This window comes from Gopherus flavomarginatus, chromosome 3, assembly GCF_025201925.1.
Source record: "Gopherus flavomarginatus isolate rGopFla2 chromosome 3, rGopFla2.mat.asm, whole genome shotgun sequence".
Lineage (NCBI taxonomy): Eukaryota > Metazoa > Chordata > Testudines > Testudinidae > Gopherus > Gopherus flavomarginatus.
In genome coordinates this window covers 134083260-134100017 of record NC_066619.1, presented here as the reverse complement: position 1 = coordinate 134100017, position 16758 = coordinate 134083260, and the positions used below count along the sequence as shown (strand labels likewise).

Here is a 16758-nt window from a genome sequence, read left to right as displayed (position 1 = left end):
TCTTTTTACCTACAACTAAGGAGCAATGCTAAATACAAGTACTGTGCACAAAATAGTCTGAAATAACTAATTTTTAAAAAGTGTGAGAGAGCATGAACAAGGTAACTGCTGTGTTAGTTAGGCTAAGACAAGAATATGCCTCTGGAAAGAGCCAGGACAGGGGTAAAATCTTCCCATAATGAAGCATTCCATCAAAAGGCATGAGGAATAGTGAATTCTGGCCCAGCACCCAGGCTGTGGTCAGTGGGGGAAATGGGAGAGCTAAAAATTGTCTATTGCAGACGAGTAGAAAGATTCTAAAGCAGCAGTACAGAGAAGAGGAGAACATAAGAATGGCTGTACCGGGTCAGACCAAGGTCCGTTTAGCCCAGTATCTGTCTACCGACAGTAGCCAATGACAGGTGCCCCAGAGGGAGTAAACCTAACAGGCAACGATCAAGTGATCTCTCTCCTGCCATCCATCTCCATCCTCTGATGAACAGAGGCTAGGGACACCATTCTTTACCCTTCCTGGCTAATAGCCATTTATGGACTTAGCTACCATGAATTTATCCAGATCCCTTTTAAACCTTGTTATAGTCCTAGCCTTCACAACCTCCTCAGTTAAGGAGCTCCACAAGCTGACTGTGCGCTGTGTGAAGAAGAACTTCCTTTTATTTGTTTTAAACCTGCTGCCTATTAATTTCATTTGGTGACCCCTAGTTCTTGTATTATGGGAATAAGTAAACAACTTTTCCTTATCCACTTTCTCCACATTACTCATGATTTTATATATCTCTATCATACCCCCCTCTTAGTCTCCTCTTTTCCAAGCTGAAGAGTCCTAGCCTCTTTAATCTTTCCTCATATGGGACCCTCTCCAAACCCCTAATCATTTTAGTTGCCCTTTTCTGAACCTTTTCTAGTGCTAGAATATCTTTTTTGAGGTGAGGAGACCACATCTGTACACAGTATTCAAGATGTGGGCATACCATGGATTTATATAAGGGCAATAATATATTCTCAGTCTTATTCTCTATCCCCTTTCTAATGATTCCAAACATCCTGTTTGCTTTTTTGACCACCTCTGCGCACTGCGTGGACATCTTCAGAGAACTATCCACGATGACGCCAAGATCTTTTTCCTGACTCGTTGTAGCTAAATTAGCCCCCATCATATTGTATGTATAGTTGGGGTTATTTTTTCCAATGTGCATTACTTTACATTTATCCACATTAAATTTCATTTGCAATTTTGTTGCCCAATCACTTAGTTTTGTGAGATCTTTTTGAAGTTCTTCACAATCTGCTTTGGTCTTAACTATCTTGAGTAGTTTAGTATCATCTGCAAACTTGGCCACCTCACTGTTTACCCCTTTCTCCAGATCATTTATGAATAAATTGAATAGAATTGGTCCTAGGAATGACCCTTGGGGAAGACCACTAGTTACCCCTCTCCATTCTGAGAATTTACCATTAATTCCTACCTTTTGTTCCCTGTCTTTTAACCAGTTCTCAATCCATGAAAGGACCTTCCCTCTTATCCCATGACAGCTTAATTTACATAAGAGCCTTTGATGAGGGACCTTGTCAAAGGCTTTCTGGAAATCTAAGTACACTATGTCCACTGGATCCCCATTGTCCACATGGTTGTTGACCCCTCCAAAGAACTCTAATAGATTAGTAAGACATGATTTCCCTTTACAGAAACCATGTTGACTATTGCTCAACAGTTTATGTTTTTCTATGTGTCTGACAATTTTATTCTTAACTATTGTTTCGACTAATTTGCCTGGTACTGACATTAGACTTACCGGTCTGTAATTGCTGGGATCACCTCTAGAGCCCTTTTTCAATATTGGCGTTACATTAGCTAACTTCCAGTCATTGGGTACCGAAGCCGATTTAAAGGACAGGTTACAAACCTTAGTTAATAGTTCCGCAACTTCACATTTGAGTTCTTTCAGAACTCTTGGGTGAATGCCATCTGGTCCCGGTGACTTGTTACTGTTGATTTTATCAATTAATTCCAAAACCTCCTCTAGTGACACTTCAATCTGTGACAGTTCCTCAGATTTGTCACCTACAAAAGCCGGCTCAGGTTTGGAAATCTCCCTAACATCCTCAGCCATGAAGACTGAAGCAAAGAATCCATTTAGTTTCTCCACAATGACTTTATCGTCTTTAAGCGCTCCTTTTGTATCTCGATCGTCAAGGGGCCCCACTGGTTGTTTAGCAGGCTTCCTGCTTCCGATGTACTTAAAAAACATTTTATTACCTTTTGAGTTTTTGGCTAGCTGTTCTTCAAACTCCTCTTTGGCTTTTCTTATTACATTTTTACACGTTATTTGGCAGTGTTTATGCGCCTTTCTATTTACCTTGCCGGGATTTGACTTCCACTTTTTAAAGGAAGTCTTTTTATCTCTCACTGCTTCTTTTACATGGTTATTAAGCCACGGTGGCTCTTTTTTAGTTCTTTTACTGTGTTTCTTAATTTAGGGTATACATTGAAGTCGGACCTCTATTATGGTGTCTTTAAAAAGGGCCCAAGCAACTTGCAGGGATTTCACTTTAGTCACTGTACCTTTTAACTTTTGTTTAACTAACCCCCTCATTTTTGCATAGTTCCCTCTTTTGAAATTAAATGCCACAGTGTTGGGCTGTTGAGGTGCTCTTTCCCCCACAGGGATGCTGAATGCTATTGTATTATGGTCACTATTTCCAAGCGGTCCTGCTATAGTTACCTCTTGGACCAGCTCCTGAGCTCCACTCAGGATTAAATCTAGATTTGCCTCTCCCCTTCTGGGTTCCCGTACCAGCTGCTCCATGAAGCAGTCATTTAAAGTACCGAGAAATTTTATCTCTGCATTTCGTCCTGAAGTGAAATGTTCCCAGTCAATATGGGGATAATTGAAATCCCCCACTATTATTGGGTTCTTAATTTTGATAGCCTCTCTAATTTCCCTTAGCATTTCATCATCACTATTACTGTCCTGGTCAGGTGGTCGATAATAGATCCCTAATGTTATATTTTTATAAGAGCATGAAATTTCTATCCATAGCGATTCTATGGAACACGTGGATTCGCTTAAGATTTTTACTTCATTTGAATCTACATTTTCTTTCACATATAGTGCCACTCCTCCCCCTACACGACCTGTTCTGTCCTTCTGATATATTTTGTACTCCGGAATGATTGTGTCCCATTGATTGCTCTCAGTCTACCAGGTTTCTGCGATGCCTATTGTATCAATATCCTCCTTTATCACAAGGCACTCTAGTTCACCCATCTTATTACTTAGACTTCTAGCATTTGTGTACAAGCACTTTAAAAACTTGTCCCTGTTTATTTGTCTGCCCTTTTCTGATGTGCCAGATTCTTTTTTATGTGACTGTTTATCATTTGATCCGGCCCTTACATTATCCTCTTCCGTCCTCTGTTCCTGACTATCAGAGAAGCATGCCAATTGTTAATAAGCTGACATACGGAAAGTAAACACACTGCAGTTCACAGAGCTAGTTTTTAAAATGCTGTGGAATAACTTTTAGGCCAAAACAGATTCTGCTGACACTTTTGACGCTCATTGTCAATAACATTTTTGGTTTGTTTAGCAAAAGTACTGGGAGTAAATTTCCAGCATGAGGACTTAGCTGCTTAGCCCCTGTTAACAGGAATTAAATGATTATCTCCCTATAAACTCTGACAAAAAATATGTATTCATAAAATTCTGAGCTGAAGCAATGCAAAGCCTCTATCCTGGAGAGGATCATCCCACACAAGAACATCTTGAGTTAGAATTATAGGGTCTGATCCAAAACCAACTGATATTACTCAACATATACTTAATGACTTCAATGGTTTGGGGTCACACACACCGTCAGGTAATTCTAAAAATTAATATGGCCAAAACACCCTTAACTTAGCATGATATATACATGATGTATTTTTTATTTATCTTTTCCTTAAGTGTAAACCAAAATGTATTACACGGTTATTAAAATATGTACTATGTGCCATGTTGTTGATGTTATTTATTGCCAGAGCAATTTCAACTTTTGAAATCTCCCAACTTTTATGGGACTGGATCATACTGCCTTAACTGTTGCTTCATAACTATTAAAAAAAGGTAAATTCTCCACCTACACATTCAGGTATCTGAATGGCTCAGGAGAGGTACTCAAAATTCAGGAAAAAGCCCTGCAAACAAACAAGATTTTGGAAAATAGGAATTTCACAAAAAAATTATTCCATACTGGGGTCATTTCCAAATCTTGAATCACTTACCTTCACTAAAAGTCAAGTCAACTTACCACTTGCAATGTGTACATAGTCCCAAAGAAAATCCTACTAAGAACTTACTTTATGCTCATCTCGAAGATGAGCGTCCAGCTCCTCCGTGTGTTTGGTCTCATAGTAGCACAGTTGGCATTTGTAAGGTTTCAGTTCATTGTGCTTCTCTATGTGCTGCTGTAAGCTCTCATCACTGGAGCAGGTGAAGGTACACTTATCACAGCGGAAAACTACTCCCTGCAAGTATTTTGACAGTTTGGATCGGCAGACTTCAATAGGAACAACTCGCTCTTCTGTTGAGATAAATGTGTTGAGAAGAGCATTTTCATTTTTAAAAAGTCAGCACTGTATCAACAGCCTTCCCCCTCTTTCCCCCCCAAGAAACAAGATTTGCTATGTACGTATACAATCCATTTACCAGCAAATAGTTTGAAACATTTTCTTGAGGGTGGGATAAGATGGCAGGGGAGCTAAACTGGACTGACCAAAGAAATGCAGCTACATTCCCTCCACAAAGGTAGGGTCAATCCTCTTCAAGACGGTGAATGCAGAGGTCATCCTGAAAACTATCACTAATTAGGTGGGAGAAAGGGAAGGAAGAGAGGAAGCGGTGCAGCCAGGAGTCAGGGCTGCAGAGTCTGGGAATTGGTGGGTAGGATACAGTTGACAGGATGGTGAGTCTTTCTGATGATGGCTGAGCTCAGCATAGCAAGGGGAGGTTTAGACTGGATATCAGGAAACACTTTTTCACTAGGAGGGTGGTGAAGCACTGGAATGGGTTACCTAGGGAGGTGGTGGAATCTCTTTCCTTAGAGGTTTTTAAGGTCAGGCCTGACAAAGCCCTGGCTGGGGTGATTTAGTTGGGGATTAGCCCTGCTTTGAGCAGAGGGTTGGACTAGATGACCTCCTGAGGTCCCTTCCAACCCTGATATTCTATGATTCTGTAAGAGCCTTTAAATATTACTGTAGTAACCTAGTCACATACCAGGACTCCACTGTAATAAATGCTGTACAGATTAGCTTTTAAATACTGTGACTGTAAGACTAGGGATTAACGCCCATTTTCATTTCCCACCCATGTGCTCAATTCTACCAATTCAGTTTTTCATGCCAACCTGCCCAATGTGTTAATATACATTTCAGGTTTTAGTTTAAATATATAGTGAAAAATTATTCTACTGAATTTTAATATTACTCACACACAGACAGGTGTATATATTGTATGTAACACACAATCACACTCATATAACAGCGTGACCGACAAGAAGTTTTCCATGTTTCCACTGAGCTAGAATCCTGCAATTTGGTTCCTTCATCCACTATGGGCCACTGAGTATTGTGCGCACACCAGGGCCAATCCCCCATTCAATAGGTGTTCCTTACTTAACTGACCTTTTGAACTAGGGCACAGGAATTTAAGACTGTTATTCCTTAAGGACTGCAGGTTAAGAGGCAGTTCAATGCTTCTAACATAGCGAATCACTAATGATTTATTTTAAAGAAGTAGGTCCGATTCTCAGCTGATATAAACTGGTGCAGCTCCCTGAATTTCAACGGAGCTCTGCCATACAAGAGGTGGATCCAGACTAATGTATCAGTTTCTTTGTTAAGTGGAAACGTGGGGTCTCTTGCCTCCCAGTTGGAGAAACTAAAGTAATCCTGGTTTCTAGTAATTTATTGTACTCACAGAATTCCTAGACATCCTCTCCCTCCTCCAAACACACACACACATACAGGAATGATATGCATATAATAAATGCATTTATCATGCATCTCTGACTATTTCATATGCACCCTTTGCCAATTAATCTATTTTTCAAATATTTAAATATTCCAAACCCCTCAGCTCCTTCAATCATCGGTTTATTAAACCAATAAATAAATAAAATACTAAATAAATAAATAAATAAAATTCAAAATATTTCCTTCTCCTCACATCACTCCAAAAAGTGGAATTTCCCCCAAAGCTATTCGTGCTAAAGGCTCAGAAGAAGTAAAATTTGCCCCTGTACTGGTGACAGTTGTTCCCTCTGTACAAATGTCAACTCACGGCTTTTCAGGGGAAGAAAAAACCCAGTGGTGGTGGTGGGGAGGCTACAAGAGAACAGGATTTAAAGTTGTGACCTCTGGGGGCACAGGAAAGCTATTTTAGAAGGCTCCCTCTGAGTTCAGTGCATTTGGACTTGTGGAACCAAGGCATCTGGCTTTAAAGCTGCTTTCAGCACTGGAAAAATATCAGAGCCTTTCATCATATGCTGAATAGGAAAGCACATCAGAGAATGGCCCGTAAAATGTAACTGCATCGTCTGGACTAAATTAAAGGCTAATGGCTGATCTGGGCACAGATCTGGAGTTCCCCAGTTCCAGTTACAGAACTTCCAAGGGCTCTCCAAATCGGACTGCCATGAAGCCCAAGAATGACTCAAAAGTCTCCTCTCCACTGTATGCCTGCAATGCAGGCTCTGGTCCTATAAATTCCCTCCCCCTTCAGACGAGGAAAGGGCACAGAATCACCGCTCCTCTGTGCCCATAAAAGGGAAGTTAAACCACACTGATGATGTGTAACTGATTGAGCTGAGTAGGTGACACATGGCAGAAGGCTCTCAGAGGCAGACTAACAACATCCTGCGCCCATAACTTTTAATGGGAAACATACTCCTTGCTTAAAGTTCTCTAACAAACCATTCCATGCTCTAGCTGATAATGGCTTGAACCCAATGAATGGTCAACTTTGATCACCACCCATTAACTGTGGTTAAAGAGAAGGTGATGTGCTATCAAGTGTCAGCCACATCCTGTGAAATCAGGGACCTCTCATTCTGATCGGGGCCTCTGGACATCATCTCAACAGAAACAGTATTTACAGTGTGTTTTCATCCCTCAGTGCCACGTGACAAAGACCCGAACGTCACAGTGAGAACTGGCCCGTACAAGGTTGGACACTTGTAACTAGCTTTCCGTTGAGGAGGGAGAAAGGGCACCAGTCAACATAATGGATCAGATCCTCAGCTGGTGTAAATTAGCAAAGCTCCACTGTTTTTATGCACAGCACCCATTACTTACCCTCACGCCCCTGCAAAATTAGTGCCTGGACAGACAGCCTGACACCAAGGCCCTCTTTCCATCTCCGGAATGGCTTCAGAATAGACTGCAGCAGGGCAGCCACCCCATGCCTCACTTCTGTCCAGCTCTCAAGATGCAAAGGTATTTCAGTGCCCATGTACATTAATCCCTCGACTGCTCTACTGAGGCCGCCATAATTAGTGTCATACATGATCTGGTTCCATGTTCATCAGGAAGAAGGGCTTGGATGGATGGTTCGGGTATTGACCTGGCTTTTCTATAGAGTTTGAGTGCTATGTGTATGCAAGAACCGCTCTTCGTAGGCCCTTGAAAGTGGACATCATCTAACTCTTCCCAGGCCCAATTCTCACTGACACTAAGGCCTCTTTACGCTGCCTGAATGGTGTAATAGGGCCTTTTTGTAGGATTCTCTGCAACAACGTACTTAAAGCCTATTTACAATGAAGCTTTGCCTAAGGAGGATGGGGACCTGGAGAGGGTAGAAGAACTTAATTAAGTTTGGATGCTTTTTTCCTTTTTTTGGAAGGGTCTTTCAGTAGTGTTCAGTTCATTTATTTGGTCTGTGTCTTCAGGTTTTTATTTTGTATGTCTAGAGATCTACAACAGGAGCACTGGATAAATTGGATAAAATTAAAAGACAAACATATGTCTCTTTTCACAGGGCCAGATTAGAACTGAGATGAAAGATGCTCTATCTTATAGAGCCTGTTGGAAAACAGAAACAGAAGTGCAGCTCAGCAAGGAGCGTAAATGTACTAAAGCGCACACACAGTCCCATCTAGCACATGGTCTGGTCTCGATTATTTGCAGCCACTAATAACTCTTAGGGGACTGTTCTGGCACCTGGGCAGAGAGATGCTTCACAGCTGCCACTCAGGAAGCTCTGCTCTACCTGAAGACTCACCAAGCCAGGGGTTCACGGCTGCTCTGTGTGGCTGGAGCATTGCAACGTCGCTGCAGTGGTGCAAAGGAACTGACCCACAGTTTCACAGAATAGTTATCTGCCTGTTCCTTTGGGGTGTTGTGAGGATCAACTCGTTAATGTCTGCACAGTGCTTTGAACATGTAAAGTGCTAACAAAGATTTTTGAACATTTGCAGTTTTCCTCAAAAATCTTGCATTAGTGCAAGTTTTCCAACCAGGTCTAGGGCACTGCAACCCATTCTCTTATCTACGCTTGTTAATTCACACTTTAAAAGTTGTGCTTAATCACACAGTCCAGATACAAACACAAGACAGAGAACAACCTCACTAGGGCGCCTATGTGTGGTAACACAAGTAATGACAACAACAACTCGCACAAATTATAAAACAACTCGCACAAACTATACCTAGTGAACTCTTCCGAGCCAATCAATACCCCAGAAGTGCCGATAAACACATTCCTCACTGATGCCTCTAACAGCCCAAATACACCTAACCCACCTCCTCAAAAGCCATAGAAGACAGATCCTGCAGATCAACAGACCTGGGCTGTCTAGTGCATAACACCTTTGGAGGATGAGCTCAGCACCAAGGGCCACTGCCTCCCTAAGCTGGCTCTATCACAGGGGTGGGCAAACTTTTTGGCCTGACAGCCACATCGGGGTTGCACAACTGTATGGAGGGCTGGGTAGGGAAGGCTGTGCCTCCCCAAACAGCTCAGCCCCCACACCTTGACTGCCCCCCTCAAAACCCCCAACCCATCCAACCTCCCTGCTCCTTGTCCCCAGACCACCCCCTCCCGGGATGATTGCCCCCTATCCAACCCCTCTGCTCCCTGTCCCAACTGCCCCAACCTCTATCCACACACCCGCCCTGTGCTCCTCATCCCCTGACCACCCCCTCCCAAGATCTCCCACCCCTAACTGCCCCCCAGGATCCTACCCCTTATCCGCCCTCCCCACTCCCTGTTGCCTAACTGCCCTCCCAATCCATATCCACACACACACCTCGACAAGCCTCCCCACGCCCTCCCAGGATTCCCACTTCCAACCCTCCCTGTTCCCCATCCCCTGATCATCTCCCCTGACTATCCCCCCAGAACCTCCACCCCATCCAACCACCCTCTCCTCCCTGACTGCCCTCCAGGACCCCCCGCTCCCCGCCCCTTTACCAGCAGCAGGAGCTTGCAGCCGTGAAACCCGGCCAGAACCAGCTGCACTCCCCACACTGCCCAGTGGGAGCGGCGGGCCAGAGCACGGGGGCAGCATAGCTGTCGGGGAGGGGGAACAGCGAGGGAGGTGCCGGGGACTAGGCTTTCCAGCAGGGAGCTCAGGGACCAGGCAGGATGGTCCCACGGGCCATAGTTTGCCCACGTCTGCTCTATCACATGCTTTTTAATCTTTCCAGATGCCCCTTCAACACAGTCTTTCCAACAGCCGGAAGTACTTATCAACTCAATCTACTTCATTGTTTGGAGCCTTTCTAAACCTCAAGCAGCCCAGAATATAGAGAAGTGCATGGTGTGACAGGGCTGCTACACGAGAAGAATCTCCTCCAGGAAAAGATGGCATTTGAAACCCATATTTGCTCAGCATCAGTGTCGTACTGCGAGATTCTGCTTGACCCGCGAGTAGGCAGGGTGCCATCCCAACCCATGGGTTTGGATTTAGGCAGCCAACAGACCATCTATAAGCATCAAGTGTGATTACTTCCAGCAGGAATCCCAGCCCAGAGTGTCCAAACAGCTGTCTCTTCTGAACTTTCAAGTCTCTGGTTAATAGAGTAGCATAATCTCTAAATCAGCTCTTAATTGTTTTTAAAAGTTTTGGCCATTTTTGCTCCTAAGAATAATTGATGCAGGTGTGGTGAAGAGATATTTTAAGTCTTAATGGGATCTTCTAGGGTGTCCAGGGTAGAGGACTGTGCAGATGGAATAGATCCATCCTTTAGCAATGTACACAGAACAGCGATTTTTAGATAATGGGCTCATTAGAAATACATATATATGGTGAACACGTTTCTGGTTCAGCAGAGTGCTATCCTCCCCCCCAGAGTGATAGGAGAAGCATAACACACGCTAACCAGATGTCAAATGATTGTAAACATTTCTGGTGGAAATTCTAAACAGCAATTTCAAATCTGCCCTCTATTCACTTTGGTCTAATTCTTTGTACTTCATAGAAAAGAAAAAAAATGCATCACTAAAAATATGTGCAAAGGCTTCTGGGCTACTCAACACTTTAAAGCTCACTTCATTTCATGGGCCTGAAATAAACAGGTATTGTTCAAAGTTTTCTTTGTCAGACACAAATACTACAAGGGATGTCTTACCTCTGTGCAGGACTATGTGGTCAATCATGTTACGTTTGTATTTGGTGTGGTACAGGCAAAGAGGACAGCGAAGGTCTTTGGGTCCTTCCTCAGGAACTGCTGAATGGCCGGCTTCCACATGCATAGTAAAAGCAGATCTATAAAGTAAGGAGAAGCAGAAGAGATAAAATTCAGTATTTCATAGGTCTACACACTTCAAATATCACAGCTCTATCACTGAAATATTACTTAAAGTGCTACAGATGGACTTACTCCTGTCTGTGTAAAGCCACATGATACTTCAGCAGGATTCCTCATACGAGTAACACATGTGCGTATGTATTTGCAGGATTTACTCTTACATAGCCATCACATACTCTGACAAAATATTCTATTACAGTAGTTGCACTGATCACGGGGCTACAGTTAATGCAGCGAAAAAATTTCCATTCCACATGCTCAAAAGAGGTCTTTGGGCTGAAAACTTCCATGCCTGGGCTCTGCCAGAGGCAAAAACATGTTTGGAAAATTTGAGCAAAATTCCTTGAACTGTTCTGGCATCACAAGCCTAAAGATAAATGTCACTCTGACAGCAGAAACATTCTCGCCACCTTTCTTTTGTGGGCCTAACTCAAAACCAGCTGAAACACTATGCTCCAGATTTGCTATATAAATAGACTTTAGTTAGCAATAAGTGTTTTGCAGCATGTTATACTACTAGCTGCACATGTAGAAGACAGATACACTGCACACTCATACCTAAGAAGTTAACTATGTCCTATGTGGCTACAAGGCCAGCTGTGGAGGAGGGGTTAGTAAACTTGAGTGGTTCAATAATTTTGGATTAAGGAGTGGTGGAGCCTGTAAATGCAGCAAGCTGCTTAACTCTTCACTAAGGAATTTACAGTCCCTGTTGGCTTGATATAAGGACCTTTGGACTATAAGGTGGATAGAAAGCTGGCTAGATCACTGGGCTCAGTGGGTAGTGATCAATGGTTCCATGTCTAGTTGGCAGCTGGTATCAAGCAGAGTGCTCTAGGGCCAGTCCTGGGGCCAGTTTTGTTCAATATCTTCATTAATGATCTGGAGGATGGCGCGGACTGCACCTTCAACAAGTTTGCAGATGACACTAAACAGGGAGGAGTGGTAGATAAGCTGGAGGGTAGGGACAGGATACAGAGGGACCTAGACAAATTAGAGGATTGGGCAAAAAGAAACCTGATGAGGTTCAACAAGGACAAGTGCAGAGTCCTGCACTTAGGACAGAAGAATCCCATGCACTGTTACAGACTGGGGACCGACTGGCTAGAAAGACTGCATTAAGGAACGCAAACTTCCATGTCACAAGTGTCAACATATTTAATTATATGTTGATTTAAAACAGTATTGTTTTGTCCAGTGTTATTGGTTGGAGAAAGGAGTAATAATAATAATAATGGTAAGTGATGAACAACAGTCTAAAACCCTGGAACTGGATATACATGGAAATAACTGAGTTTTTATTTTGGGGTGTTTAACCGATTTCATGAAATATTCAAATATACCGTCACACACTTTTGGGTATGTGTTTCACTTCTGCCATCTGAACTAGATGGAGAAAAAGGGAGGAGGAGATTATAAAGTTATATGATAAAGACTCCTTTAGGCAATCAGTGGGAACTCTATTACTTCACTACAATATCTGCCTTTCTCACATCTCATGCTGGCTTCTAACGCCCTCCAAAAACACACACAGGAGTTTTTGGACGGGACATAAACCCTCATGCTTCAAGGCATAAACCAACTTCTAACCACAGATGATCAGGAAGAATCATTCTCTGTGGACACACTATTCTGTAACAACCTACTGCAGGGATTTCTTGCACCTTCCCTCTTCAGCAGGTAGTAGTGAATGCTGTCAGAGACAGGAAATTGGATTAGATTAACCCTGGTCTGATCTGGAAAGGCAGGTCTCATGTATTTCTCCCTAATCAACCATTGTTATGTTTCTCTCCAGCTCCAGTCAACCATCTCAGGAACCAGAGTGCTCGTTTTTTTAAAGTGTTAGAAGTGATTTCAGTTTATCTGTGTCGTACCATACTTACTTAAAGCCTGTATAAAAGGAACAATCTTTGCACTTAAAGAGCTTCTTCCCTCCATGTTTGTCACGGTAGTGACGCCGAATGCTCTGAATGTAACCCGAGGAGAATTCACAAAATTCACAGTTAAGGATGGCTTCAGTTTTCTGTTCAGCTCCTGCAGCAGCCCCAGAAAGTGGGATGGGGCTAATATTGTTGTTGTTCCTGGCCAGAGCTGCCGACTGATAGTGATTCAGCTGTTGCTGAACGTCAGGAGGTTCTGAGTATGAAGAATCTGGGGAGAAAGTGAAGGGGAAGTTATATCTGTTGGTCAGAGAATCTGAGGTTTTAAGGACCTGATCCAAGTCCTGTTTACTTTGATTGGAGTTAGATCAAGCCCTAAATCATGAAAATCTTAAACATTTCTTTCGGAAGTGGTGTGGAGGGAAGAATGGTAATTGTTCATCTCTATAATCTCAAATCTAGTTTATATTTTACAATTAAAGGCAGTTGACTGAAATCATTATTTTTAATTATCAAGTGAGAGGCTTCAAAATGGGGCAGTACAAAAAGGAGACTAGTGTCAAGAAATCTGTAAACTGTGAAATAGAGGCAGGTTAATATACTGTGAGCATTCATCTATATTTGATGTCAAATATCAGAGGGGTAGCCGTGTTAGTCTGGATCTGTAAAAGCAGCAAAGAGTCCTGTGGTAATATCCCACTACATGCATTCGACGAAGTGGGTATTCACCCATGAAAGCTCATGCTCCAATACGTCTGTTAGTCTATAAGGTGCCACAGGATTCTTTGCTGCTTTGATATTTGGTGCACAATCTAAAGTAGATTTTCAGCTGGTGTGAACTGGTGCATTCCCATTGAGTTATGCTAATTTACACCAGCTGAGGATCTAGCCCCGATATTTACGAGTAACCTATTTTTTTTAAAAGCATTTACAGTCCTTTCCTCTAAAATTAATGGAATTAATGGAGAAACCTCTTAGCAAAGCTAGCTAAAACAAAGTGTTTCAGTATGGAGCATTCACTATAATATCTAACTAGTCACATCCTAAAATTTGAAATGATTTTAATTTTAAAATATAAAAATCAGATATATTCTCCAGTGGCTGATGTTTAAAAGTGAGACAATATTAAAAAGGGCATTTCATCCTAAATCCCACTAAAGAGATTTCCTAATCAGGTGTCTTTGAAAGATATTTTAGAAGTTTGGCTACAGTGACAAAACCATCAACGTCATACAGACAAGTCTCAAGGAGTCCAAGAGAATTTTAAATGCCATTAAAATATCATGATAGAGAAATGAGTTTGATGGGGCATGGGGGAGAAGGAGAAGAGGATGGAAAAATCTCAGAACACAAACTGAAAACCAGTATTCCTTCCTCTCAACATAAAAAAAAAAGGTCTTGAACCTTTCCCAATACACTGTTTTGAATGTGGAGGTTTGGAATTCAGCAGCTTTGTCCTATATAACCGACAGCTGCCCATGAATGGCACGAATGAAGGCAGATGAATACAGCACAGATGAATTTCAGTGTAACTTTCCTGAAAAGAAAACAAAAGGCTCTTTTCTTAAGCTTTTCAAAAAAAAGAAAAGAAAAGAAAAGAAAGAAAGAAGAGGGACTACAAACTGTACAAACCACCTCCTGCATTGATGGAAACTTAATTTTCCAAAGTATAATTCCCTGAGGTAGGATATGTAGGAATTCTCTAACACCCCTACTAGATGGAACTTAATACCATCCATTCTAACCAATTAGTAAAGACAAACAAAAGGCAAACAGCACTGCATAGCACTCACTGTGGGGACTTCTCCCCACCTGTCTTCAAAAGAGTACAACACTCGCTTGCTTTCTCCCTGCCAAAAAGGGGAATATACAGGCTTTAGAAATGATAAACAAAACAAGGCAAAAAACAAAACAGGGAGAAGAGTTAAATAATGTCTCACGCCTCCCTTGGTTTATCACCAGGTGTAGAGTGAGGACAAAGGACTAGACATAAAAGATCCTGGTAAAATGCATTAAGTTCTCTCCTACATTCTTCTATCCAAGTCTCATGAACCCAGACCTGATCAGAAAGCTGCATTTAGCATCTGTGCATTCATTCTTTCTGTAGCAAGTTTGTTTACCATTTCATTAGTGGTTTACAGTGTCCCCCCCTCCAAATCTTAAGGTTTGTTTTCCTTTTGTTCGAAACAGTCCCCTATTCCCTCCACGTTAGCACAGGCCTAGCAAGCGCAGAGCTGAAGCAGCCTTCTCTAAAAGCCATTACTCCCTTAGAGGGAGAGCTGGCAACGTGCTCCTCTGCATTGTTTTTGGCCAGTAAATCATAAGAGTTCATCGTATACTTTCTTTCAAAGGGGGGAAGCGACTAACGTCTGGGTTATTTGACCCAACCGTTCTAACGTCCCAGCTAGACATAGTCTCCCATACAAGGACCTGGCATCCTAATAATTTTGATGTCACAGCAGGCAGTTGTGTGCGCGCCATTCAGGCCTCCTGTAAATCACTTAACAAAACCTTGTTGATCCATTACTTAGCAACAAGGAGACTGACAATTTCCATCACATCTTCAGCATTCTGGGCCAGACCCTAAGCAGAAATAAACAGGTGCATCTTCATCCATTCCAATGGAACGAGGCGTATTTATAGCAGCTGAGAATCTGGCCCTCATTTTCACCCATCAATGTTTTGAATATTATCCATTGCTAAAATGTGGCTAATCTTTTAACTAGAAGTGGGTTTTTTGGAAGATCCATTATACTTTATTTTATTTCACATATTTTCCTTCTCCCTAGATCTGCCGCATATTACTCCAGTTGTCTCATTTAAAAAACAAACAAACAAAAGAAAGAGAAGAAGCCTTAAACTCTGGTATTTATATTTATGTGGAATCTGCTCTGTGAAACCTGCAGAAGTAAAGAGGCACTCTTATAAACCAACAAGAAGAAAAAGGTGAACCAAAGATCAACTTTCCTATCATGGGAAATACCAGAAAGGAACATAATGTGCATTTACATTTGAATTTTCTTCATTCAACTTGGATTTGTGTTCATTTGTTTTCTATTTCTGGTTTACAGCTCTTCTGATGAAAATATTCTACACTTGATCAGCACTTCAATATTTATAGAAAATAAGTTATCCACACACCGCTGGAGTTTGTGATTATATGCTCATGTTTAAACATTAACATTTATGCCTACAGCTCTGCATGGATATTTCACTCCTCTTCCTTTGCCAGTATGCTTTAATTCTCTCAGATTCCTTAAGCAGTGCAAGACTTAGCTCCCTCTGCAGGAAAACAACTAGGATTAACGTGTATATGTGGCTTCTGTTGATTTCTGAAAAGCAGTTTGCCAGACTATGTAATATGCTAGTTCAAAGGTGGAATGTTTACAGACACAATTCTAGCAAGAACGCTTAGGGCCCAGTCCAAAAGGCCACTGAATGGAACAGAGTCTTTCCATTGACTTCAATGAGCTCTAGACCACTGGTTTTCAACCTTTTCATTTGTGTACCCCTACAAAATGCTGAATGGAGGTGCAGACCCCCTTTGGAAATCTTAGACATAGTCTGGGGTCCATGGACCTCAGGTTGAAACCACTGTTCTATGGTAATGACAACCTGTTGTAGACCCCTTAGAGACAGTCTGGACACCCCCACGGGTCCATGGACCACATGTTGAAGACCACTGCTCTGGACTAAGCCCTTAGTACCTGATCTAAAGCCCACTGAAGTTAATGGAAAGCCTCATAATTGACTTCAGCGGGCTCTGGATCAAGCCTTTAGTGCATAGTACGGCAAGCACTGTCTGTAGGTAAAAGCCAAGTTAGGGGTGAAAAAAAGGTGGTGTAGTGCAATAATGACTGGGTAGGTTCTTTATTCAGAGCAAAAGAATGGTAATTCAGTGCAAAGGAGAAGGGGTAGTATAGCCCCAACTCAGCAAAACATTGATGTGTGTGAGTAATAAAGTCCATCCCTGTTCAGCAATGTATTTAAGCACTTGTTTAACTCCCATGGAATTGGGGGGAGTCTAGAAGCACCCGGAGTTACACTTGGGGGCAAGGATTGTCACTCTCTAGATGTCTGTACAGCACA

General features: G+C 42.2%; 1 protein-coding gene across 9 annotated transcripts in view; it reads right to left on the bottom strand.

Moving 5' to 3' along the window:
- Nucleotides 1-16758, bottom strand: part of ZNF462 (zinc finger protein 462) — a 110762-nt gene that overhangs the window by 11812 nt on the left and 82192 nt on the right. For all 9 annotated transcript variants that reach the window (XM_050948151.1, XM_050948152.1, XM_050948153.1 and 6 more), the window contains 3 exons: nucleotides 12673-12940; nucleotides 10610-10746; nucleotides 4340-4563 (listed from right to left, as the gene is read on the bottom strand). In XM_050948151.1, the coding sequence (XP_050804108.1) occupies nucleotides 4340-4563; nucleotides 10610-10746; nucleotides 12673-12940 (629 nt within the window). The remainder of the gene's footprint in view (nucleotides 1-4339; nucleotides 4564-10609; nucleotides 10747-12672; nucleotides 12941-16758) is intronic.